The following is a 27,375-nucleotide window of genomic DNA, read 5'->3' on the forward strand; positions in this document are numbered from 1 at the left end:
CGCATCCTTACCCTCGATGGAAAAAATAAGTTGCGTGTCATCAGCGTAATTAATGACCGCAATGCCAAATGATTTAATCAATCTCACCAGAGGCCGAAGATAAAGATTAAACAAAATGGGGCTGATGGCAGACCCTTGAGGAACACCCTGCCCAACCACCTTGATGTCAGACTGAAACGGTGGCAAGGCTACCACCTGACGCCTGCCCCCCAAATAAGAAACCAGCCACTCACGGGCCAAGCCCGTCACTCCGATTTCCTCTAGTCTGTTGACCAGGATGGCATGGTTGACCGTATCGAACGCGGCCGACATGCCGAGCAGCACTAAAAAGGCTGCCCGTCCAATGTCGACTCGCGAACGAAGATCATCCAGGACGGTCACCAAGGCGGACTCAGTACCGTGAGCTGGTCTGAAGCCAAACTGGGTCACGTCCAGACAGATGTTAGTCTCCATAAAACCGGACAGATGTTTAGTGACCAGTTTCTCCAGAATCTTAATAGGAAAAGGGAGCAGCGATATGGGTCTATAATTCGCTGGACAGGTGGAATCCAGTGTTTCTTTCTTCAGCAATGGGGAAACCACCACAAGTTTCCAACTGTCCGGGACTCGAGCCGAGGTAAGGGACTGGCAGCAGATAGCATACAGTGGAGGAAAAAGCTCCACCTGGAACAATTTCCAATATTTATGTGGCAATGGGTCCCTAGGGGAGCCAGAGAATACACTGTTTGCCAAAGAACAGAAATCCTCAAAGGACGGGGATGGAAAACTGTCCAGCCGTACCTGTCTGCCAACTGCCTCTACGGTCTCTGAATCAGTCGCCGGCACGGAAACAGGCACAGAATGAATGGCAGGCGTGGTCGACAAAGGAAGCTTGCTCAAAATCAGAGCAATCTTATCTTCAAAGGCCTGCGCCAGGGAGTCGCAAAGAGCTTGAGAGGCTGGGATGTCGTTAGCAGCACAGACTGGTCGAGAAAAGTCTCTAAAGATCTTAAATAAGGTCTGTGATTTATTCGCTGCTTGTAGTAACGACTCCTCAAGAAATCTCGCTTTGGCACCCTTAATCTGCGTCTTATAGTCCGTCAATGCCTGTTTAAAGAGGACTTTATCCGGCTCGAGATATTGTTTTCTCCAGGTCCGCTCTGCCCGCCTACACCGAAGTTTCAGCTGCGACAACTCAGCCGTAAACCAAGGCTTAGCGATTTTGGACCTATCCCTAATTCTCCGCAGGGGGGCCAATACTTCCAGAGAGTTTAGGATTTTCCGGCTAAGAGACTCATAGCTCTCATCCACACTATCTCCTAAAAGGATACCCTCTCCCAGCAGGGACGGCAGGCAAGATTGTTTCAGTAGCCTCGACCACTGCCTACCAATCTTGGTCATAATACCAGTGCTCCCACTCCTAGAAGTCTCCACAGGGAGAGCGATGGAGAAATGGACTAGGGCACGGTCCGTCCAACACTGAGGGAGGATGTCTCGAACAGAAACCTGACTGGCATCTGCAAAGACCAAATCGAGAATATGGTTCTTGATGTGAGTCTGTGAGGACACCAACTGCTGCAGATGAATGTTGCTGCAGGCCTGAACTAAGTCCAAGAAAGCCGACCCTGTAGACCCATCTGGCCGTAAATTGAAATCTCCCAAAATCAGAATCCTGGCATGGGTATTAAAAAGATCATAGATGGTGTCGATTAGCTCCGGTACTGCTTACAAAGTACTAGCAGGGGGTCGATAGCACAATAACCCAGAGTAAAGAGTACCTCCCTGTCCTTTCAGGGAAAAGCCTAATACCTCACAGCCAGAGATAATCTTAGTCTCAAGCTGGGAGAAATCCAAAGACTCCCTATAAATAAGACCCACACCACCTCCTCTAGCTCCCACCCGCGGGTTATGCCTGATCTTATAACCAGGAGGGCAGGCTAAGCCCAGTTCTACCGCACAGTCCACTCTAGTCCATGTTTCTGTCATGAAAAGAACATCTAACTCACAGGACTCTATGAGCAGTGCAATTTCCATGTGATGTTTGCTAAGAGATCTAACATTAAGCAGACCACAGGACAGGGACTGATTCCGCCTAGCAGTGGTGAACGGCTGGCGGCGTGATGATATACCTGGATCGAGGCTTAGTATCATGTCTCTGGAATAGGTTAACACAGCAGGAGGAGAAACAGCATCCCCCGCACCCGTCGCTACCTGTGCGCGAACAGGCGCAAACGGGCTTACCTCTGGCGCACCTCCGGCGCGCCGCCTGCGCGCCCGCTGCGCGCCCATGCCGCGCGCTTGTACGCACATCTCCTTATATACTGAGATAGTAAACCGCGCGGGAGTCCTGTGAGGAAATCCTCTGGACCCGCGAAAGATGGCGCCTGAGAACGGGCCGATCCAAGGACCCTCACCCAAGATGGCGGCCGAGACGCCGCGTTCGCTTTTCAAAGTAGCCCCCCGAAGTCTACCTAATTCCCGCAAAATGCGGGTGGGTTAACAATTTATAGTGCAAGTCAGAGCTGACTAAATACCCCCAAATGACAGACTACAAATGCGCCTATCGCCGAAATAGCAGCACGAGTGACAGGTAAGATTTAAAATATCAATTATAAAATAGCTGAGTAAAGCAGCAGAGCTCGCGTTTGTGCAGTGGTAAGAGGTCTACCGTAGGGCGGCAAGAAGCGCCTTAAATGCACTCTCCAATGCGCGGGAGTCCTGTGAGGAAATTCTCTGGACCCGCGAAAGATGGCGCCTGGTAACGGGCCGATCCAAGGACCCTCACCCAAGATGGCGGACGAGACGCCGCGTTCGCTTTTCAAAGTAGCCCCCCGAAGTCTACCTAATTCCCGCAAAATGCGGGTGGGTTAACAATTTATAGTGCAAGTCAGAGCTGACTAAATACCCCCAAATGACAGACTACAAATGCGCCTATCGCCGAAATAGCAGCACGAGTGACAGGTAAGATTTAAAATATCAATTATAAAATAGCTGAGTAAAGCAGCAGAGCTCGCGTTAGCGCAGTGGTAAGAGGTCTACCGTAGGGCGGCAAGAAGCGCCTTAAATGCACTCTCCAATGCGCGGGAGTCCTGTGAGGAAATCCTCTGGACCCGCAAAAGATGGCGCCTGGTAACGGGCCGATCCAAGGACCCTCACCCAAGATGGCGGCCGAGACGCCGCGTTCGCTTTTCAAAGTAGCCCCCCGAAGTCTACCTAATTCCCACAAAATGCGGGTGGGTTAACAATTTATAGTGCAAGTCAGAGCTGACTAAATACCCCTAAATGACAGACTACAAATGCGCCTATCGCCGAAATAGCAGCACGAGTGACAGGTAAGATTTAAAATATCAATTATAAAATAGCTGAGTAAAGCAGCAGAGCTCGCGTTAGCGCAGTGGTAAGAACATGTTGATCCACTTTGGCTTCATAGTATATGGTGTCCATAACTACCAAAGCACCACCCTTATCTGCTGGCTGAAAGGTTAAATTCTTTAATTGAGCTAAGTTCCTTAGAGTGGCCCGTTCTTTTTTGGTTAAGTTACTTCTGTCACTCTCTCTTTGATGAATAAGTGCAAGGTCTTTTTTAACCAATGTCTCAAAAAGGTCGATGGCCTTGTGAGAAATTGGTGGCATAAAAGTACTCTTGGGTCTGAATACCTGAGTGTGAGTCTCATGAACGGGTTCAGTGGACTGAACTTGCATTACGTGGTGAAAGAAACACCGTAATCTGAGTTTGCGCGTAAATTTAAATAGTGAAATTTCAGTTTCCAATTCGTTGGTCTGGTATGTAGGCACAAAGGACATGCCCTTGTTCAATATTGCCTGCTCATTAAGTTTTAACTTGACACTAGAGATATTCATAACTAGTTCCGCTTGGGATTCCGTCTTGCTCCGTTTTTTTGGGTTTTTTTTATTTTAAGCCTTGTCCCCTCCTGTTTCTTTGGTTCTTCCTACAGGTGGTTCTTCCGATGGATGGTTGGTGTTTCGTCCCAGTTCTAAAAAAGAGGTCTGTTTAGTTGTGCCACTAGTGGAAGGTGTACTCTCTGTGACAATTGTGGCAAGAGGAGTGCGAGTGGGAAGTGTTTCTTGCTCAGTTGCTATACTTTCCTTGGAGGTAGATGAATCAGGTTTTCTAAAGGTGCGTCTCTGGGCATACATCTCCGCCCAGGTGTAAACCTCATCTAGTTTGCAATCAATTGTGTCGCGTCTAAACTTACGCAATTTCCGATCGTGAACTTCTTTTGCGTGTTCATCTAATTTATCATTGATGTCTTTAAGAGTCTGCTGAAGTTCGTCAGATGACAGTCTTTGTGAAAGGTCATCCTTCAGATCTTTGATTTCAGTTTCCAATTCTTTAAGTATTACTGACAGTTCTTCAATAATCAGTAAAATAAGGTCTAAAGAGCACTTATTAAGAATTGCAAACCATTTAGTCATAAATGGTTTATTGAATTTGAACAACATGGGTCGTAGTGCTATGCGTAACCCTCTGGGGATCCGCTTCGCCTTGTGGTACTGAATGAGTGTGGTGGCATGGAGTCTCTGATTGACTTCCCTCCTCAAAGTATATTGCAATTGTGGGTCTTTGCATGAACCATTGGGAAAATTCATAGATCATTTTCTACAACCCTTGGTTCAGAAATGGGTAACATATGTACAGGATACCACAGACTGTTTAAACAAACTACAACAGATTACATTACCTAGTGACTATACGGTGCTGCTTGGCACCATTGACGTAACAGCCCTATATACCTCGATTCCGCATGGTGAAGGCATTGATGCAGTTGAATGGATGTTGCTCAGACACAACTATGAAGAATCTCTCAACATTTTTCTGCTTGAACTTTTACAGTTTAGCCTATATCACAGTTACTTCACATGGAAGCAACATTTTTATTTGCAGAAGACAGGCACTTCTATGGGCTTTACTGGGGCACCGACATATGCCAATATTTTTATGGCTAAATTCGAGGACACACACATTTTACATAACAAGTCTTGGACAGATCATTTACTCCTGTACCTTAGGTACATTGATGATATTTTGATCTTATGGAGAGGTACCCAACAGTCGTTGGAAGGTGCTATTGCAATTTTGAATGATTGTCATCCACACATCAAATTCACATACTCCATCAATTCTTCTACTGTTAATTATCTTGACATTCTCATTGAGAAAAAAGGTACGACTCTTACAACCAGAGTATTCAAAAAGCCAACCGACAGGAATAACGCACTGCATTACAATAGTTTTCATACACAAGCCCTGAAAAACCACTTACCGCTATCCCAATTCATTAGGGTTCGAAGAATTTGTTCGGATGACAGCCAAGGGAAATCAGACATAGAGACCATGTCTCAACAATATTTGGAGAGGGGTTACCCCACACCAGTTCTAGCTGCGGCCTAGCAGAAAGTGTACAGTATGGATAGATCGCAGCTTCTAAAAAAAACTGTTAAACCTGCATCCAAACGGGAGGTCTGTGTCCTAAAATATTCGACAGCTGCTACGGCGATCAAACGGTGCATTCTCAAACGATGGGAGATCATAGAACAAGAGCATGACTTCAAAGATGTTTTTTGTGCAACACCCATTATCGCATTTTCCAGAAATAAAAACATTAAGGAAATTCTAGGCAAAAAAATGCAAGAGTCTGACGAATCCACTAGATTAGGCATGAGAAAGTGTTACAATTGCAGACACTGTGACAATGTGATGGTCGGTGATACATTCACACACCCTCACACGGGTAAATTGATCAAGCTAAAACACTCATCTGATTGTAATACTGCGATGGTGATATACGCCATTAAATGTCCTTGTGGACTTGTCTATGTGGGGAGGACTACTAGGAAGATAAAAATAAGGGTGACTGAACACAAAAGCTCTATTCGCACATCCAACATGAAATCCTGTTTAGCTGCACACTGGTCCACACACAAACACACCATACCTCAACTACGTTTTACTGTTCTGGAACAGGTATTGGTACTAGCACATGTTGACCCAAAAAAACATTTGGCACAAAGAGAAACTTTCTGGATTCGTTTTTTGAAAACCTTAAGCCCGTGTGGTCTGAATGATAAAATTGAATTGATTCATTTTCTCTGAAAATATGCGATTGCTAATACTCATCCAACGTCATTAGCTAACTGTTAATTTTTTGTAACACAACTTTCCACATTTTCACTCTGTTTTTACTTATGGAGATTTGAAAAATGCAGATCAACTACACAGATGTTTAGATGTATCGTGCCTTTGTGCTCATCATGCTTCCTGTGTGAGTTATGTTCATTGGTTTGTTTATTTATTGCAGTTTTTTTCACATTCTCATGTTTTCATTTTTTTACCACACCCCGTTGGTTTCTTTACTTTCCCATGGTGCATGGTTTTTACACCTTTTATCAGTTTTCATACTCTTTAGACGCTTTGACCCACAGAATTACGTGTACATGTGGCTCCAGTCTCTCAACTTTATTTAATTCACTGAGCACATTTTCGTACTGCGGATTTGTTTTAAGATTCAGCCGCTTAGTGCACTTCGAGAAGTTTGACTTTTTAGATCAGTCCTCTCTCTATGTTAGGCACACTGCAACGTACGTCACGCAGTGTTCTCTCTATATCCCCTGCGGCTTCGCGCACGCACGGCTACGCATCTTTGCTGCTGTTACCTTAAGAAACCGGACCTCGTGGAGGAGTTTAGAGATTTAGTGACTAAGGTAATTGAACACAGTTCGGTGGCATTCACTTTGTGACTGTTCTTTGAGCTCAGATGACTCTAGGTAACATATGCACCACGTACTTATTGCTGCCATTATTATTCACACAGACGCCTTGGGCAGACTAACACTATAAACTTCCGGGTGAGCAATGCACTTCATGTGTACGCGTTTGACCTACAGCGGCTAAGTAAGTGGGAATTCATTACATTCTCGATGTTCAACCTTGTGAATCTTTTAGGCCTTGGACGCCAGGAACATATTTAGGTAACACTCTTGTTCGTTCCCCTTCACTCCATCTAGCATCATCATTTGGCAACAAGCTAACCTAGATTGGCACTTTCAAGTGTTCAGAGACTTTCGGAGGTGAGCCCTCCCATCACATTAAATAAAGGATACCACACACATTGGTGTACTGGGGATTAGTGTAAATTAGGCAGACGCTTTTCTTTTTTTCTTTTTTTTCTTTCTTTCTATCTTTTCACATTGCTGTGTTCACGTGGTTTCAATGGTCCCTCAGGTGTGAACTTCACCCAAAAAATTTTTTCATGCTCATCACACGGAGCTTATTTAAAATAAATGTGAACATTTTCTGCATGTTTTCAAGCGCTCTGTTTTCAAACGCCTTTTAATTGATTACCTATTGGTCTTTGTTCTATTTGTTAATATGTAATTGGCTGGTATATAGTACTGGATGTTAAAGCTTAAACAGTGTTATATGTGTAATGCGTCTTGCTTCTGAGTAGTATCAGATGCTTATATTAGTTTTGCACTTTAGAAATGAATTACATATATGCATACATATATCTTTTCAGCATTCCCCTGATGAAGGTATTGATACCGAAATGCATTGGGACGCCATGATGTTGTTTTGAAAGCATTTGTTCATTTGAATCATATGGAATAAGAAAATAAAGAAGATTCCTGACTTTGGTTTCATATACACTCGTGAAGTTATGTTTGAAGAGCATTGACATTCGTCATGTAATGCGAACTGACCTCTGATGTTGTAATTTTTATGATTTCCATTTAGGACTACAACGTTGAATAAGGTTTTTCATTAGACACTGTTATTTATGTTTTTGATCACATGATTATATGAAGGTCATTGTATCAGTGTATTTTTGATGTACTGACAACTTTTATGAAATATAGCAACATTGAAATTAGCACCTTATAGGGCTGGTGAATAGTGCGCCTTTGTTTTCAAACTTCTGTTTGGAAAATTTTGCATTTTTATTTTTGAGCCTGTTTGGGGGTTGACCAGGTCACACAAAGGCAGCACCTTTTTACAATTGGAAGATTCATAGTGATTCTCTTCTTTTCAAAAAACTCACTTTTTGGATACAGCTTGGAGTGCAGGTTGTCCCCCCTCATTCTTGTCAAATAATATTAATTACCATATGTTAATCCAACCCCTGCTGTGCACAGCAGACCCTGCAGCCTACCCCCTCCATTGCCACCCAGCCCCACGCCGTGCCCTGCCTTCGGCCATGCGTGGCATGAGGTTGGCCACAGGGTCTGGCCTGAGGCCAACCCTCCCACAGGTACCAACCGCATGCAGCACACAGCCTTCGGCCGCGCTCGTCGGGGGTCCGCCGCAGGCCAAGCAAAGCATTCAGGCAACCGTGGAGGTATGCATACAGCCCCCCTCCCCAGGCCGATTATGGCCCCAGAAAACCCATCCCTTAGGGCCCATCCATATAGTAAGTGGGGAGGGGGGCATGCAGCACCCCTCCCAGGCCAATTTTTGCCCCAGAGCCCCACCATCAAAAAGGAGGAGGAGGGGGAGATGTATATGGAGTCTCCCTGGCCAAAATTGGCAACTGGGAGCCACGCTGCCCCCGTCCCCATTGTCACATTCAGCCGGGAGATGGAGTCCCTAGTGCCAAAAACGGCCCCCTTTCCATTGTTTAATAATGGTGGGCCCTAGGAGGTTGCGGTTACCTGGGCAGTAATCAGCCTGGGCAGGGTGGGGCACTTCCGCCCCTCTCTTCTATTTAATAAAATGTTATTCCCCCGGGACCTAGCTCACACGGGGGGGGGACACATTTTAAAACATGTGCGGGAGACCGCGCTTGGTTTTTTAAGAAAATGTGTTACAGATTCTCCACGATTTTGCAGAAAAGGTTTTACAAAAAGTTTTTGGGTTGAAGTGTTTGCAGCTAATCAGATCTCACCCTGAGATCTGTCGGATTCGCGTCCTCAAAAAGCCATAAATCTTTTTTCTTTAATAACTCCAAAACTGCTGAATTAATTTACACAAAATTACAAAAACCACTCTTTCTTGACCAAGATCTAGCTTCCTTCCAAATTTAGTGTAATTCCCTTCAGCGGTTTGGGCTACAGTTGTGTTCAAAATCGCAATAGGAAATTGCATGGAGAAAATGCATTTTGGAATATCCCCTTTTTCTTGGCCCCCGCTAGACGAATTACCCCAAAATCTTTAAGACAGCTGCTGAAGTGAGTGGCAAACTGGTTTTGAACATTTCGTGAGGATTCGTCGAATGGCACCAAAGTTATTAGCAAAAGAAAAAACTCTTTGTCTATGGAAACTAGGTCCTATCTATAACTACCTACTGGCAACCGCTAGTAGTTAATATATATAAGAAGATGAACAAATGTATGTTTACTTAAAATGTTCATTTGCTTCTGTGCTTCTTAACATATGCAGCAGCTGTGGTGGTGGAGCCCAAGGTGTTTATCTGTGTTGTAGAGCGCAGTCTCTCCCTCCACTATGGGTCATTGAGAATAGATTCTGCATCCAGTACTTTCACGTTAGACATGTTTCCGTCGCTCATTATTTAGTGAGAAGTTTGCATTTGTTGTATTACGATTACTAGTATTCTAACCATTAGCAATATTATGAATAATTGTATTATTATTATTGTTAGTTTGGCCCTTTTAGCAGGGTTTTTCCCAAACCTTTTGCTTCTTCCTCCTATTTTTTCCTGACCTGTTGTTGTTGGTTTTAGGACTCTGAGCACTTTACCACTGCTGATCAGTGCTAAAGTGCATATGCTCTCTGTGTAAATTGTTAATTTGATTGGTTCTCCCTGTTTGGCATATTTGATTTACTGGTCAGTCCCTAGTAAAGTGCACTGAGTGTGCCGGACCTGATAAATCAAATACTACTAGTGGGCCTGCAGCACTGATTGTGCTACCCGCTGAGTAGTTCTGAAACAGTAACTCAGACCTGCCACTGCAGTGTCTGTGCGCAGTTGTTAACTGCCATGACGACTTGGTAAGTGCACCCATTTACCAGGCCCTAACCTTCCATTTTCTTACTTGTTAGTCACCCCTAAGGTAGGCCCAAGGTACCCCTGTGGGCAGGGTGCAGTGTATATGAAAGTTAGGACATGCCCTGGTGTGTGTGTGTGGCATGTCCTGATAGTAAAATACTGCCAATTTCGTTTTTCACTATTGAAAGGCTATCTTGCCCCATAGGATAGAATGGGAGTTTATTTATAACATCTTATAAATATAACTTCCCATTGGAACAAGATAGAGAAATAAAGTTTAGGCTCTCTGAACTCAGAATTTAATAACACTTCTTTTAGTAAAGATGTTTTTTGAGTTGTGTGTTTGAAAATGCCACTTTTAGAAAGTACTTTTTTGTAAAGCGAAAACCTCTGATACCATTGATCACACTTTTTACTTATCTCAGCAAGCCTATTTATTGACTGCGAGTATTATCTCTTTTGTACAAATCTTAAATTCTTTGAAGCGAAAAGAACACTTCTTCACTGTGTCAAGTACATGTCCTTTACATAAAACATACACAAAACTTTATGCAAACATTGAGAGATTACTTTACATATATTACATTAACTAAATGACGAATCTACAAATATAGACAAAACATGAGGAAATTATATCTCTACAGCACTCAGATATCCCTCTTTTTTGTAAAACGCGGGAACTCAAATTTGTTGTTGCCTCTACGTAAATTACTTTCTGGTCCTATGCAGGGTCACAGAGCAGTATTCAAAGTCAGTTATGCAGGGCATTGACTAGATGTATTGCTTTTGTTCTCCTGGGGACGAAGGTGTCTGATTGCTATCCCAAGTAAGTCTCGTTATCTGCTAGCCGACGCGTTTCGACCTGTGGTAAAAGTGGACCTGTGTTTTATTCAAGAGGTCTTCATCAGGGCTCATATGTGGTTCCGAATGGACATCTTTCTCCTGTACGGGTAACAATGTGCCTTATTTTAATGTGTGTTAAAAAACTATTTTTGCTTTTGCTAAAAACTTTAAATGGGGAAACTTACGTACTACCAGTTTTAGATTACTGGCGTCTTCTTTTGCCTATAATACACAAATGGGAACATTCTGTAAGGTGTAGAGTTAACTAGTAAGCTGTGCGTTTAAGAGCTGTATAAAACTGAACTCTATGTGAGTCCTTTTTACATACCTATTGGCTTAGTTCGATGGGGAAGGGGAAACTGGAATATGGTCCTGATCCCTTCTTGCTTTGGGCTGTTGGAATCCCTGTGGATGCAAATGGGATGCAACGATTTAATCAAAATAGAAACGAATCGCCACTAATTGACACCCTTGTGGGTTTACTTGACCACGGGCCGGTTCTTGTATCTTGTGAACCTTGTGTAAACCTTACAGGCAGTGATTGATTGGAATCGTGAGCGTTGTGCCTGAAGGTGCTCGTGGTTGTACCGAGCCCAAGAAACACCTCTGTGCCATGCAGTTAAAGTTGGGATCAGCTTTAGTCACCGTATCTCGTGGGTTGATGTCTTACATTGAATAGGGAAGGTGAACCTAGGGCGGCGAGCGCGTCGGGTGCTTTTCGTGACTGAATATCCTAGCGGTAATCGAGTGCTTGTTTGAAGAGGCGGTCGCTGTTAATCTAACATGCATGAACATGCTGCCGAGTGTTCTCGCCTGATAGACGGGCTGTATCTCCGCCTTTTCCGTACCTTATTTATTCATTCACTCGTGAGAACCAACTCGTCTTATGTTCTGTTTTTCCTCGACTGCTTCTCCCGCTTCCTGATCGGTCTTTCCCTTAGCTGTATCTTCTGCCACTGGAAATCTTTCCGTTTCCAAAAGGTGTGGTGATTGGTTCATTTCAGTTCCCGGCGTCGTTACGTCTGATGTATGTCACGTTGCGTTGCTATGGCAACAATTGATGTAGTTCTTCGTTTAGAGTTCTCCCGTATTGTATCTTGCATAATATATTCGTTTTTGGTTGAAGGTAATAGAATCGTTTTGCTATGTATTCCCCTCGGATGTATTATGGCAGTATCTTATGGGACGTTGCTATATTCATGTTATGGTTTATTCGGCATGCGTTTGCCACGATCAATAAAGTTTTTCTTGAAAGAAGGAGAAGGGGGGTTATTTAGGTGTTTGCATAGTTTTACCACTCACTCCTCGGTATCTGAATACATTTTATGTTCGTGTTGCCCCTGATCTTTGTGCCTCGAGGTGTAACATTGGTCTTTTTGTGTGATTATCCAAAAACACACGTACCAATGGGAATGGTTTCGCATATTTCTTTTTGTTCTTGATAGGTAGTAGAGGACCTTTGGTAATCTTGTTGCCTTCAGGTTCTCGGCTTCATGGGAGGACAGATGGAACTCTTTTTTTATACCATATGTGATAGTTCTGTCATTTCATTTAATCCGTTTTCGATGTTCGTGTTGCCCCTGATCTTTGTGCCTCGAGGTGTAACATTGGTCTTTTTGTGTGATTATCCAAAAACACACGTACCAATGGGAATGGTTTCGTATATTTCTTTTTGTTCTTGATAGGTAGTAGAGGACCTTTGGTAATCTTGTTGCCTTCAGGTTCTCGGCTTCATGGGAGGACAGCTGGAACTCTTTTTTTATACCATATGTGATAGTTCTGTCATTTCATTTAATCCGTTTTCGATAGTTCCTAGAAACATGATTGTTTTGGCTTCGTGTTTTGATAGTAAGGTGTCCGTGTTTTTGCCTTGGATATGGCGGAGGACAGTCCATTTTAAGTCATTTGGGCCATGTTTTTTTTCGATGTAGTGAGAAACCATGGGAGCATTTAGAGTTTTGCACTTGATTCTGGAACGGTGTTGGGAAATGCGATTTTTTATGGGTTGTGTGGTTTTTCCAATGTAGGCCAGTGGACAAGGGCAAACAATATAGTATATCACGTTGTGGGTGTTGCAATTCGTGAAGTCATCATGAATTATGTATTTTGGTCCGTACACAAATTTGGTGCCTTCTATAGTGCTGGTACATGACACACAGGTTCCACATTTTCGGTGTCCTTTGATCGGTGGTAAAGATAGCATAGATCTCAAAGTTGTTACTGGTTGTCTGATAAATGTGTTTGCTCTTACAAGTTTCTCTCGGATGCTTGTGTTCTTTTTCAATGCGAATATTGGACTTTGTCTGAAAGTTGGTATACTTTTAATTGTGTTCCAATTTTTTCGGATGATTTTTTGAACCTCTGTTGTGTGTCCTGAAAACGTAGTGACACATACCAACGGTGAACTTGTCTTCTCTGTCTTCGGAGTGAGAAGGGAGTCTCGTGGGGTGTACCAAGCCTGTTTCAAAGCCTTCCTGAGAAGGTTTTTAGGGTAATTTCTCTTTACCAATTTTTCAAGTAATTCTGTTGCATTAGTGAAATAATCATCTTTCTTTGAACAGTTCCGCCTTATCCTCAAAAACTGGCTGAAAGGTAAATTTTCACGCAGATTTCGTTGGTGGAAACTTGAATAATGTAAAAATGTGTTTCTGTCCGTATTTTTTGTGTAGAGTGTGGTATATAGATGACCTTCTTCATGTTTGATAAGGAGGTCCAAAAAGTTCATTTCCACATTGCTGGAGTTCACCGTGAATTGAATATTCGGGTTTCTATTGTTCAGCCAAGTGACGAAAGTTCTAAGTTGTTGTTCGTCGCCTCTCCACAAGAGGAACACATCGTCGATGTAGCGACGCCAAATTTTTATGTGTCCGTCATAAGGGTTGTTGTTGTATATCCATTTGTCCTCATAGAGGGCCATAAACATGATGGCCATTTCTGGGGAAAATGGACAACCCATCGCTGTACCCATGACTTGTAAAAATTGAGTTTCATTGAAGGTGAAGAAATTGTATTTCAGGCAGATTTCAGCCATCTGTATTAAAAAGGTCGTAGGTACGTTGTGTGGACGCATGCGGTTGTCCAAAAATACTTGTAGAGCTTCTAGCGCTGCCTCCTGGGGAATGTTGGAATAAAGACTTACGATGTCGAGAGTCACTAGGAGTTCGTTTTCTACGTCGAAAGGAAAGTGTTCCAATATGGTGATGGCTTGCATAGTGTCTTTAATGTAACTCGGTGTGTTGCAGACTAATGGTTTTAAAAAAGTGTCTACATACTTTGCTGGTCTTTCTAGAATCGAGTTTACTCCCGAGATAATGGGTCTGCCCGGTGGGTTGTTGGAGTCTTTATGCACCTTGGGGAGGACATACATTATTGGTGTCCGTGGGTTGTCATTGATCAAGTACTGTGACTCTTTATTTGTTAGCCGACCTTCATTCTTTCCGATTTGTATGATAGGCAGTAACTTCTCTTTGATTAGTTTGTTCCAGTCTTCGTTAGTCTTCCGATAGTATTTGCTGTCTGCCAGTTGTCGTTGTACTTCTAGTTCGTATTTCTCCCTGGGCCAGATTACGATTCCTCCTCCTTTATCGGCTGGCTTTATTATGAGGCTCTTATTCAGTGACAAATTTTCTAGAGCGTTTTTTTCTTCTATTGTGAGGTTCCATTTGATGAATGATTTCTTTTTTTCGAGGTCGCCTAGATCTCTTAATACATTTTTTTCAAACGTCAAGAGTTCAATGGGCATGTTGGAAGTACTTGGGAAGAAAGTCGATGGATTTTTTAGAAAGTAGGCATTTTCTTGTTTAACAATTCTGTGTGCCCCTGCCTGGTTGTGTATTGACTGTCTGGTTTTGGAGTGACAGGGATAGGGGAGGTGCATGGCTCAGACAGCCACCGGGGGGTTGATGTTTATTTTTTTATTTATTTTGAAGGTTTTATATAGCGCTGGCTAGACCCAGAGGTATCAGAGCGCTTTACAAGATAAGGATAGTATAAGGCACATAGGGTAAAAAGCATATGAAAGGTAGTGCAACAAAAAATGTACAAGGTACAGACAACATGAGCATTGTACAAAACCAGATAAATAAACAGGGGCAGGAGCTATACATTTAAGTAATTAGGTAAATGGTGAAACAGGAGAACAGGGTATACAATTACTGAACAAATATTGTGTGATAGATAAGAAATCAGGAGTAGGACAGAGGTTAGGAACCCCAATATTAATTGAGGAGGTGGGTTTTGAGGTCTTTTTTGAAACTAGAATAGGAGGGGTTGCAGCGCAGGTTTTTCCGGAGGGCATTCCAGATAATAGGGACATTGCCAGAGAAGGAGCGAGATTGTGTAGCTTTCTTTTTATGCAGAGGTGGGATTAGGAGTAGGGTGTTGGTGCTTCTCAGAGGTCGAGTGGAGCCTGCAGTGTGGAGTCTCTTTGAGAGGTAATGCAGAGTGTTTTGGTGGAGGACTTTATGAGTAATGCAGGCGGTTTTGTAGGCAGATCTGCCTTCGATAGGGAGCCATTTAAGAGATTTGAGAGCCGGGGATATATGATCAAAGCGTTTCTTGCCTTTCCTGAATGAGTCAGGGCTGGACTGAATAGACCTGGGCTTCATTCAGAGTAGAGGGAGGAGTTCTCACTAGCACCTGAATAGGCCCGGTCTGCATTTAGAGTGGTGTGAAGAGATTTCCCTTGCATCTGAATAGGGCCTGTCTGCCTTACACAATGCTGTCTCCACCTTCTGCCGAGCAGCTGCACCAGAGAGGACAGAACTGATTTGGACAGAGACCCTTGCACAAAGAGAACAAAGATATTTTTGGGGTATAAGTACTAGACCTAAAACCCCTGAACTTTGACTACTTCTGCCAAGGACAAGAGCTGGAGAAACTGAGGGGAGAAGTACTGCCCTTGCTGTGTGTCTGGGGTTGGCCTGCAGTTGCTGTTTCTGCCAGGGAAAGGAGAAGGACTTTGCTGTGTGCTGTGTCCCCTGCTTGAGGAAAGTCTCCAAGGACTTGAGTAGAGCTTGCCTCCTGTTTTGAAGTCTCACCCCCAGCTCCCCTGAACTTCCTTGCTAGGAGTTCTGACCTGCCAGACGTGCCTGTGACTGTGTGTGGCCTCTGGAGGTTGTTTCTGCTGCTGGGAGCTGGAAAGCAACACAAAAACAAGAAAATCGACGCATTGCTCTTGCAACAGTTTTTCCGACGCAACGATGTGGTGCGAGAAGAATCTCCCCACAACGTCGCACCGCTGCTGAACCCAACGCAACGCCTGTCGCTGCTGCAAGAATCGACGCATTGAGGGATCACGGCTGAAGAAAGCGCCACATGACGCTGCCACATCGCTCGCCGACGCATCTCTGATTTCCAGGCATCGTCCCTGTGCAGCAAGTTTTCCCCAACGCATCACCCACGGATCGGAGTCATCTCAGAATCGACGCATCGCTTCCCCCTACAGACCGGACACGACGCACCGCTCCCCTGCGTCCAGTAGAACTGTTGCATCGCAGCCACGATGGTCTCAGGAATCGACGCATCTCTTTGTTTTTCGATGCTTCCCATTGCTGCGGCTTTTTGGCTTGGTGAATTGTGTCGCAACGACAGGTACTTTGTAAGAAATCATGCATTCATAGTTTTCTATGGACTCAGTCGCTAAAACCATTTGAAAGTCATTTTTCTCAATACTTGTATGTTGGATATTTGTCATTTTGGTCTTGTTAAGTTTAGATAAAGATACTTTATGTTTTTTAAACCGGTGTGGTGTCCATTTGAGGTGTTATCACTGTGTTACTGTGACTGTTGGTACAAATACTTTACATATTGCCTTTGGGATTGCCTGTCTGCTCGTGCCAAGCTACCAAGGGGCTGAGCAAGGGTTATCTAAAGTGTGTATCCCCCTTACCCTGACTAGATGCAAGGGTCCCTATTTGGACAAAGGTGCCTACCTCTGCCAACTAGAGACCCCACTTCTAACAATGATCATTACTGTTATTTAATTAATAGTATAACTAAAAGACTACACAGCAGTACTAATAACAACAATGATAATGATACTTAAAATAGTAATAATAATAGTAATTTCATGCCGTTATTACAATTGAATATCACTGTTATCACAATTATTATCAGCATCAGGCTTAATCTTATAATTTTAATTCTTAACATGCATCATTTCACTAACCGAGGTCAAGTGTCAAAAAGTGCACAATTAACTGCTGAATCCATGCACAGAAAGACTATACTAGAAGCAAGAATTTGTCAATGCCAATAATGTGTGTAGCATGCTCCTTAGATGGCGGAATTACTGATGGCGGGGGGTCCCTGTTACCTCCCCAGAGCAGTACCCTTCCTAGGCTCTAACTTTATTGTCTTCTCTTCCTCTACAGATGTACATCACCCTGGTCTTTAAAATTAAAGGTTCTCGTCTTGCTAAGCCTTCTATCTGCCTGGCACTTTTGTGCCCAGCATTCCTGGTTGGGGTGGTACGGGTGGCCGAGTACCGGAACCACTGGTCAGATGTGCTGGCGGGGTTTGTCACCGGAGGAGCCATTGCAGCCTTTCTGGTAAGTAACAAGTCTGTAACATAACAATCAAATTAATAGAAGAGGAGATGAGAAAACTGTTTATTTTATCACTAATTGCATTCAAGGAAACCTGCCTTTGTTTTCTAGCATTGGTGTTTTTGTTTATAGACTTACATCCTGAAATTAATTCCCATTACCAGCCTGGGAATCCTTGGGAGTCATTGTTTATACAGCAGTGTACAATACACACTCTTGTGACAATGATTTAGTGATATACTGCATGTAGTCTATCCACCTCATTGTGTGACCTAAACTAGACTCAATGAGGTAGAGAGACATAGAGCTCAATTCCCCTCAGAGGCTGCATAACTCATATTTTCAAACCCATCAAGAGTAAACCAATTTGGAACCTTGTGAAAGAGGAGGACACTGGGATCCACGTGAATATATGAAAGAGAGCGACCCTGGAGAACAACAATATTTATTTCATAGACTCACATACCTGAAGACTAATAACGCAGTACCAGAGAAACAACAGTTGTAAAAGGGCTTTAAATCTCACATTAAGTGAACAGGTTTTGAAGCACTGTGTGTCTCACTCTGCTCGGCCCTGGACGGTACCTCAAGACAGTGATGCTTGGTGAAGTAACAAGCTATCCTCCAAGTCTCTGCCGTTCTTCATCAAATGCACTAAGTTGAAGAGAGTGGGTGTAGTTGGCATGATTCTGGTGTAGAAATCAAAGGAATGCGAATTTGAGTGTGACCTGTAGTAATGCAGGCAACAATCTCTCTTGCCATATCCTTGTTTCTTTGGCCAATGGCTACAAAGACTTGGCAAGACTGATGGAAACCCTTAGATTTCCCAATCACTATTTCAAACATCTTTTTAAGTCAAGATGGTGTAACAGGGTACCTGTCAGAATACTTGGTACACTGAGTAGTAGGTAAAATAATTTGATTGAGGCAGACTAAAGTAGGCACTTTAAGAATTACCTTGGATTGAATGGTAGGTAGTTCTTCTAGACCGATATGTTGGGATCTCTGTTGGGATTAGCTCATGTCTTGTCAGCTCATCTGGTTGTGGTGATGGACATTAGGAATGCTGTTTTGCAAACTACACATTAAAGCACTATGCACAGGCTGAAATTGAGCTTTGGTTAAAGTTGGAAATTCTGTATCAATCTTCCTTGATGGAGACATTTTTGTCGCCAGGGGAAAAGCCACAAAATAGTATCTTTAAAAAAAATGTCAGGAGCCTTACTAACCTGGCAAGGCCGACAGAAGTTATTGCCAGATTTTCCCTGTGGGTAAGACCTTCTTCCCACAGGTGATCTAATAGGAATTTGCTTTAATTTCCTTTATTCACTTCTTAAAATAGAAATGGAACCAGAGCTTCTCAATAGTGGTGCTGCACAAGCTAATCCTCTGAGATGTTCTGTCAGTTAGCGATTCCAATCACCCTATGTCGGCAGCTGGTGAGTCACTGGGGGATATGCTCCATGCTCATCGAGAGCTATGTAAGGATCACATTCAGCCCCCTTGATTGAGGAAGGCTTACCCAAATGATCCTCAATGAGATCATGTGCTCTGCGTTCTGTCTACTTTACTTCTTTATCCTTCTCATCATTGTCATCGGTGATCCACCTGCTGAGGCAGAGTTGCAACTGGTGGCTACAGGGTGATAGCGAGCACAGGCTGTGGCTGCACCAGACCATTGGCGGGAAGTAATAACGGGAGTAGTGCTGGCATGGGTATCAATGGTAGATGCTGCATGGGCTCTGTCAATGTTCCAGGGACTGGAAAACACTGGCAAAAGTCTTGGATTCTGTTTTGCAGAATTTTGCTGTTCCTCTTGAGAATCATTGTGAATTTTAAATTGGATATTTAACTCATTAAAAGGAGTTGCTCCTTGGTCATCTTCATCTTCACTGAAGGCTTCAGCTTCATCCCTAACTTAATCATCAGCATTATTATCTTTCTATTCTTCTCCCTCCTGGCTGGGACTAAGCACCTCCAGGACCAAGTCTGAACTGAAGTCAGTAGTGTAATCCATATTAGAACATTGGAATGTTGAGCGCTCCAGTGAAGACAATGGAGTGCTCCGGGCTTCTAATGGCCGGTAGAAGCCCGGCACATCAACAATGCCAATGTTTGTTAACAGCAACAGCTGTGAATAAAGGCCTCATGGAGATTGAGGGAATTTCAATCCCCTCGGGCTCCGTGAGGCCTTTGTTTTACAAATTAGAACATTTTGCCCTTTAGGGGCGGAATGCTCTAATAGCCTTAGAGCCCTCCATAGCCTTTTATAAGATCATTTGTGCTTAGTTGTTGGAGCAAGAGAGGAGGATGTCAATAATGGTAAAGAAGATGACGATACCTCAGTCAGCGAAGAGTGAAACACATGAAGTGTATAACTTTTAGAAGTAGGCTCAGAGGGTCATTCTGTCAGCTTTGAGGAAGCTGCTTCAGAGGACTTCTTTTTGGTCCTTCTGGGGTCCAGTTTTCATTTTTTTCCCACCAGAATCTGAATGTGAAAATGAGGTAGGAGGAGTCCAGGGAAGAAAAAAAGCTAAAATAACAATTTCGAGATCCTAACAAATAAAAAAAACAGATCCAAGTGCTACCAGCCTGTCAACATGATTTCTGTGACATAAACAAAATGAAATTATCCGTTTTCCCATAGAAACTCTAACTTGGTGAACTACATACCCATTAGGAATTATTTCGGATTGATAGTGCCACATATACAGTTTTAAACTATTTTTTAGTATCAATTGTTTCAATGTTGTGTTTTTAATTTGTTAATTGTGGATCTTGAATTTAAAACAATATATTTTTTATTAGCAGCATGACAATACATATCCCTGCGAACAGGATCATACTCTCATGCACAGGCCATACAGCGGGACCAATTGTTACAATGGTATAAGCCAAACAGTGCCAGACAATAACCCCTGTATGTGCAGCTATACGTGTGTAAATAATCCCTTACAAAAAGGTAATAAATCCCAATCAGCCAAGTAGTGGAAGAAGCAATGTGCGGGGTGGAAAGTACTCCCCAGCAAAGAGAAAGGGGAACGACAAATTGAATTTTACTCTGGGGTGGTGCCAGTAAAGACAGAGATAAAAGACTTCTAACAGTCAGCGAGGACCAAGCAGTGTGATTGGGCATTGGGTAGGTCCTTATGGAAGCATGGGGGAGCCCCTAGGGTCGGGTATTTTAGGCCGTATCATCGGCCAATCTGGGGCCCACCAGTTCAGTCTTCCACAGCGGAAGCATCATCAGTGATAGGTATACGTTGCCTCACTTCATCTATACTTAACATAACATAGCATTACATCACATCACATACCATAACCTAACCTACAATAACAGAATATAAAGTACCACAGCCTAAAATAATACAATATAAAACAACACAGCACTACATAACCTAAAGTTAAAAACACAATATACCCAAACCCTACGAAAGCAAACATAACCCAATAGAACTCAACATAGATATCGCAACATAAAACTGACCCTAAAATATCTCAACATAACCCAATATGACCTGATCCAATTTACCATTACCCAACAAACCTACCACATTCAATAATCCAACTTGAAATAACGTAGCATTACATAAGCCAACATAAAATAACCTCAGGTAAACAATCTAACATAACTGTGTAACACAACCAAACAAAATTCCCTATAACCCAACATAACTCCACATAAATCAACACTTCATAACCTTACATAATACACCTGAGGCTGAAACTCTAGTGAGTGCCAGAACAGATCAGAGTCCACTATACTTCCTCACAAAGAATCCTTCCTGATAAAGGGCAAGAGGGAACTCTGGCACAGACGGACCAGGTTCTCATACAGTACAGCATTCCCAAGTAAAGAATCACCTCTCTCTTACTGAGAAGAACCACACGCTCTGCCCCTCTAACCTCCATCAATCAAGTCCACAGAAGTGATATACCGTCCGACAGCCGCCCGTCCAAATACACCGCACAAGGACCTGAGACATCAGAGAGGGGACTATGCCCCGAGTGATGACATCATTTTACTACCAATGGACTGGATTTTTTGAGAACCCTGGGAACTTTATTCAGAGTCCCAGGTAAATTAGGGGTTACTGTGCTCAGATCGTAAAAATCAGAGCCTTTCACCACAGGCATCCTGGGGCTGAACCTTATTATTGAACCGAAACAAAAGTAGAGCAGTGGAAGATTTAGGGAGGTTGTGAGCGCACACAGACGATTGTTGTTGGCATGCAGAAATGGAGGCGGAGGTGCACGGGACTTCCACATCTGAACAGGAAGCCGGCTGTATCTGTTTACCACGGTGCCCGGAAGTGGCTGTAAAAGCATCTTTCAAGCTCTGTGCGCAAGCTCTAAAATGAGTCAAGGATACTGCCCAAAGATGCAGTGGAACTCTGATAATCTTCATTAATCTTGCTCTCTCTCAGTTTGATGCTTTGCTAGGAAGGACTGCCCCTTCTTGTCTTCGCATAGCCAAAGGCTATCCAGCCCAAACTAGAGTCCCCTCCAGGCTGGTGTGGCCAAGACCCACTCACAGGGCTCATCTCTGCCCCCTCTGCAGAAGGCAATTGACAGGACCAATTCTTAAGCAATATTCACAGGGTTTTATGTCAAATGCAAAAGTAACTTAGTGATACAGTGCTAGTCAATATCTTGCAATTGACATTGTATCAGATCGATATGTTAAAGTCGAAGTTGTAAATCCACACAATTCAAAGAGCACTTTCCTGTCTCATATTATTAAGGGCCCAATGTTTTCTTTTTTACCAGTAAAACAATCTGTTTCACTGTCTGCATTTATCTTTAATAATGGGAAGAAATGCAAATTGGATCTCCTTTGGAGTCACTTGCCATGCTACTAATCATGGCTGCCAGCCCAGACTAACAGCATGACACATTGAAACAATCATTTGCAATGCAATAGGTCTATAATTTGTGAAAGTTAGAGCTATTGGCGTTGTAAATGACAATGTGTGTCACATATGTTTTTTTTAGTGGGGTTGTTATTTAAAGAAAATATGTGCACGTTGTGGTGTGAAGTTTATGTAGTGAGATTGTGCACTAAATATGGAGCAACTGTATTTGCTATATTCTCACAAAAAAAACCTATTTATTTCCCTTAATTGTTAACCGATGTGCACCGCTCATACTTATTTGGGTGCTAAAATCCCAGTTGCAGGAAATATGTCTAAGCTCATGTTTTGGGAAGAAACATAAATTGAGGGCAGTAGGCGCTGCAGTAAACGTGGCATTGTTGCACAATTGTCAGTAAATTGTAAGTTATTTATTCGCCTTACCTATAAAAATGGAGAGGTTGCGACTGAAGTCCTGCAGGAGCAGTGCAGACTCGTTATGAAATCACAGCTGTTTCTCATGGGTGGGTAAACCACGCAAGCTTTGGCCCTGGTCCACATGATGGAGCAGACAAGTGCATGGCAGCCCCCTTTGTTACAGATTACTGAAACCTGGGGAAGGTTTTTGCCAGGTGTCGGCTAAGGTTTGAAGCAGGCGGAACGGATACTCAGCCTGCTACAGTGCTGTACTATGAACTAAATACCCGTTTGCAGCTTTGTGGATTTTTAAATGGTGGTTAAAATAGAGCCGGCCGAGGCGCAAACTGCATATGATTTTAACCCGGAGAGCAACGTAGAGTTGCTTTCAGGTACTCGCAGTCTTGCATACATAAAAACTGAATCAGAACTACACAATCACCGCTGGCCTAGACACACTGAACCTGCATCAGATCGCCCACGAACCCACACACATCGCTAGACACATTCTAGATGTCATTTTTGCTAATACGGAACTAGTTACCTTTCAAACGATGACTCCAGTCACATGGTCAGATCGTCCATTTGCTTGCCTTCCAACATAAAACAACACTAAGCGACAAACCTAAAACCACTTTACGTGCATCCACCTATCGGCTGTAGAACAAACTCTATTTGGAACACTTAGATGCACAACTAATATCCCGTACAGATCTAGAAACAATACATTCTATTCAAAAAGGATATGAGTGGCTACAGGAAGCTTTTGATATCCTGATACCACTAAAAACCACACAGTAAAACAGGCTTACCCTCACTGAAGGCACAGCACATGTAGACGAGATATTTCTCAGAAACGTAGAAGGACTCTGGAGAGTAGACGCCCTTAACTGGATGGGCAGCTCCTTAAGTAGCACTTCCCCAGATGCACAGGAACAACTAGCAGACTGCTGTGGGCGACCGATGGGAGGTCACTGGTGGGGTCAGGATGCCAGTTGACTTAACTTAAGTTGAGTTGCAGTAGGATCTGTATTTTTAGTAGTTGTTTCAGGTTCTTGATGAGGTGACAGACGCAGGTTCGCTTCAGGATCGTCGCCAAAAACATGTAGTGTTTGAATCAGGTACGCATGATGAGTTTCAAGTAGCTTTATTCAAGATGGCACAGTAGACTAGATCAAGACCCCACCAGGAGCAGCCAGCAGGCAGCTCAGCCCAGTCAACTGTGAACATTTGACTCATAACATTCTGTAACATGTCATCACAGTAAGATTCTTCAGGCAGGGCATGAATAGCATTGAACTCAGGATATAACACAGAACAAAAGAAATCAAGCACCTTGGACAAATACAGAAATAAAAGAGATAAAACAACAATTTAGAAAGCTGCACCGTGCCTGACTCAAAACAAACACCAATCAAGACAAACTTTGCCTACAGAAAATTAAAAGATTAGTTAGATAGTCAGCTATCAAAAAAGCAAAGAAAATATACTATTCAGAAAGAATTCAAAATGCTAAATGTGCAAATAAAGAATTCTATAAAATTTTCAATGACTTTCGTAAACCAAATTGCTAAAATGGAGCTCATCCCGTTTCTCAAGATTTCACAGACAAAGTGACAAATCAATACACGGACAAAGCAGACAAGTTGGACTCATACTTAAAACAGAGACAAAGCACCAGCACTAGCCCTTTTACAGAACAACAATCCAAGAATACTCTAACCCAGCCTCTCTGGTCCTTCCAACACATTTCACACGATTAATTTATGGACCTGGTTAAAGCAAGCAGGCCTGCCAGCAGCCCTTATGACTCGTGTCCACCGTAAACCTCCAGGACAATTTTTCTAGCAACCTCTGCTGCCACTCCAGTAAAGAGAATCATCGATAACTCCTTAACTACCAGAATAATTTCAGAAGAACTCAAAAAGTCATACATTTGCCCATTACTGAAGAAAACAAACTTAGACCTGCTGAACCCTGACAAATACAGACCAATTACAGATGGACCTTTCCTAGGCAAACTGATATAAAGAGCAGCATTCGCCCAGATGTCACAATTCATTGAAGAGAATGTCAGACTTTCAGACTTTCAAACATGATTTCTTTCAGGAAGAGGTCCAGAATCTACCCTCCTTGCCATCTGGGATGACCTGAAGAACACAGTTTACCGCAACGGGGTTGCTGCACCACTTCTCTTGGACCTCTCGGCTGCCTTTGACACGGTTGACCATGACACTCTGATACAAAGACTCTCCGAAGCCGGCATAGAGGGGACTGCTCTAGACTAGATCGCATCCTACCTTGGCAACAGAACTAATGTCATCCATACCCCATGCTTTTCAACATCTACATGAAGTCATTACCGACACTGATTGATCAGTTTCACCTCATGTGCTATAACTATGCAGATGACACACAAATACTCCTTCAACTGGAATGCCCCAAAGACATTGGAAACTCGCCAATTAGCAGTTGTCTCAGAGCCGTGTAGCAATGGATGATGTGGAGCCATCTCAAATTGAATGCTTCCAAAATGGAAATATTCACATGTGCGATTGGAAAACATTATGACCCGCTATTTTGCGTGGCCTGATGATCTGGGAACACTGCCTAAAGTATCAAAGGAAGTAAGAAACCTCGGAATGACCATGGACTCCAAGCTATCGATGAATGCCCAAGTGGACAAACTAGCAAGATCAAGCTTGGTTACGATAAAAACTCTGTGACGAATCTTCCTCCATTTGGGATTTCCACACAAGGTCCAGGCTACCATCATCCTTGTTCTGTCCAAACTTGATTATGCCAATAGCCTCTACCACGGATCACCTTTAACGACCATGAAAAGACTACAATGAATTCGGAACTCGGCTGCCTGACTACTCTTACATATAAAACCGCAAGACCACATCTCCCATGCCTTGAAAGCCCTGCATTGGTTACTGGTTGCCAGAAGATCCATGTTCAAGCTTCTCTGTATCACCCACAAAGCGATACATGGAACAGGACCACTCTTCATTAGGAATGAAATTATCAAACACATTCGACAAAGGAACCTCCGCTCTAGAGTGGCACCTCGCCTCAAAATCCCAAGATACAAGAAAAAAACCATGGGTGGCGCACTATTCTTTGTTCAAGTAGACAAACTATGGAACTCTTTACCTCCCAACATAAGATAAACGGAAAATCACCTTATCTTCAGAAAACTACTGAATAATTGGCTGTTCCCCACATAACCACCATACGCAAACAAATATACAGCATATCTCTCTGTATATAAGCATTTATTTGTACTATAGATATACAGGGCTCGAAAAATTCACTCGACGGCTCGCATTTGCAAGTCAAATTAATTCAGGACGAGCTATTTCTAGGTCCTATTCTCCCTTACTGGGGAGCAGGAATACAAACTGACACTTGGCCTCTGCCTCTGAAAACAGGGGAAATGTGACAAGATAGCAATATTTAAAGGTATCTTTATTGCTCACAAAGTAAATGAGCAATAAAAATGCTTTTAAATCTTGTTAACATGTCACATTTGCTCAGCTTTCAGATTAAAGGTCAAGTGCATTTCAGTTGGGTCGAGGAGATTTTGTAGGTTACTAGACCTGCAGGTCTAGTGCATTTTCTATGATTTTTCGAGCCCTGAAGCTATATATGTGTATTGCTTTGTATAAACATGTAGAATAATTATGTTTAAAATATATATATATATATATCCCCCAACCCCAATGCCCACAAAAGTAACAACAAACTACTAACATTCATAGGGCTCGACAGAGTTTACAAGCATATCAGAGGTGGTGACAGAGAGAAGCCATTGTGGATCTAAGAATCCCGATATATCATTGACCTCAATATCCGTATGCCATTTGGCCTTAATTGGGAAGATGAGCTAGCAACCCACATTGGGGTATAATGTTTGAACCCGCTGTTCTCCTATTTTCGCTTAATCATGCATTTATTTTAATTGTACAGTTCAGTGTTTCGTAATATGTCTTACTTCACTATTCACAGAGGGTGCACTTTAATACACGTGATCATTTATTTATGTGTGAAATTTAGGCTCTTATGCCATGATGCAAGGTGGCTTGCAGCAGTCCTTCAGTTGTGGGCACTTGCCCAAATGTGATTTCAGTTAAGACATGTACATTTGTACAGTATTATGCATCACATCCAGGAATGCATCTAATATTGTTAGACCGTTGACACCATCTAGATGGCTTCTGTCCTCATTGCATTGATGTGAATAGACATCAGTATATTTAGCATTTAACACACACTCATTTATATAGTTTTTACTTGTTACACCTTTCTCACTTTAATATATTTATGGTGGAATCACAGTCACACACAATGCATTATCCCAAATACACATTACAGGGTCGGTTGGTTTTCAAGTGGGTGCATCATGTATACATGAATGTATTACAATAGTATCCATATTCTTATGTATGTCTCTGCATTTACATTGTATTTATTGGAATATTCTATTTACGCTGCCTTGCGTATTTTACAATGGAGGATATTATGGCCTATAATGTGCTGATCACAATTATGTTCTGCTGCTTAGATTTCAATTTTTATCCATGGGTTACATATTAGGCAAAGATATTCAATTAAATGTGTTTCGCCAATTATAGCATCTCTTATGTCACTGTACATATTTTGTATCCGTTGAAACCAAAGTCTTTTTTCCTAAGAGGAACATATTGCACCAATGTCCGTGTAATCGCATGCACTTTGGCTTGTCAGTCCTATTCAGGTCTTTCC

At 42.7% G+C, this 27,375-nt stretch overlaps 1 protein-coding gene across 2 annotated transcripts in view; it reads left to right on the forward strand.

The window, feature by feature from the left end:
* The window catches only part of PLPPR2 (phospholipid phosphatase related 2), a 118,102-nt gene that overhangs the window by 53,736 nt on the left and 36,991 nt on the right, over window positions 1–27,375 (forward strand). For both annotated transcript variants that reach the window (XM_085600540.1, XM_085600541.1), the window contains exon 6: window positions 17,162–17,338. In XM_085600540.1, the coding sequence (XP_085456666.1) occupies window positions 17,162–17,338 (177 nt within the window). The remainder of the gene's footprint in view (window positions 1–17,161; window positions 17,339–27,375) is intronic.

Source organism: Triturus cristatus, chromosome 4_2, assembly GCF_964204655.1.
Source record: "Triturus cristatus chromosome 4_2, aTriCri1.1, whole genome shotgun sequence".
Lineage (NCBI taxonomy): Eukaryota > Metazoa > Chordata > Amphibia > Caudata > Salamandridae > Triturus > Triturus cristatus.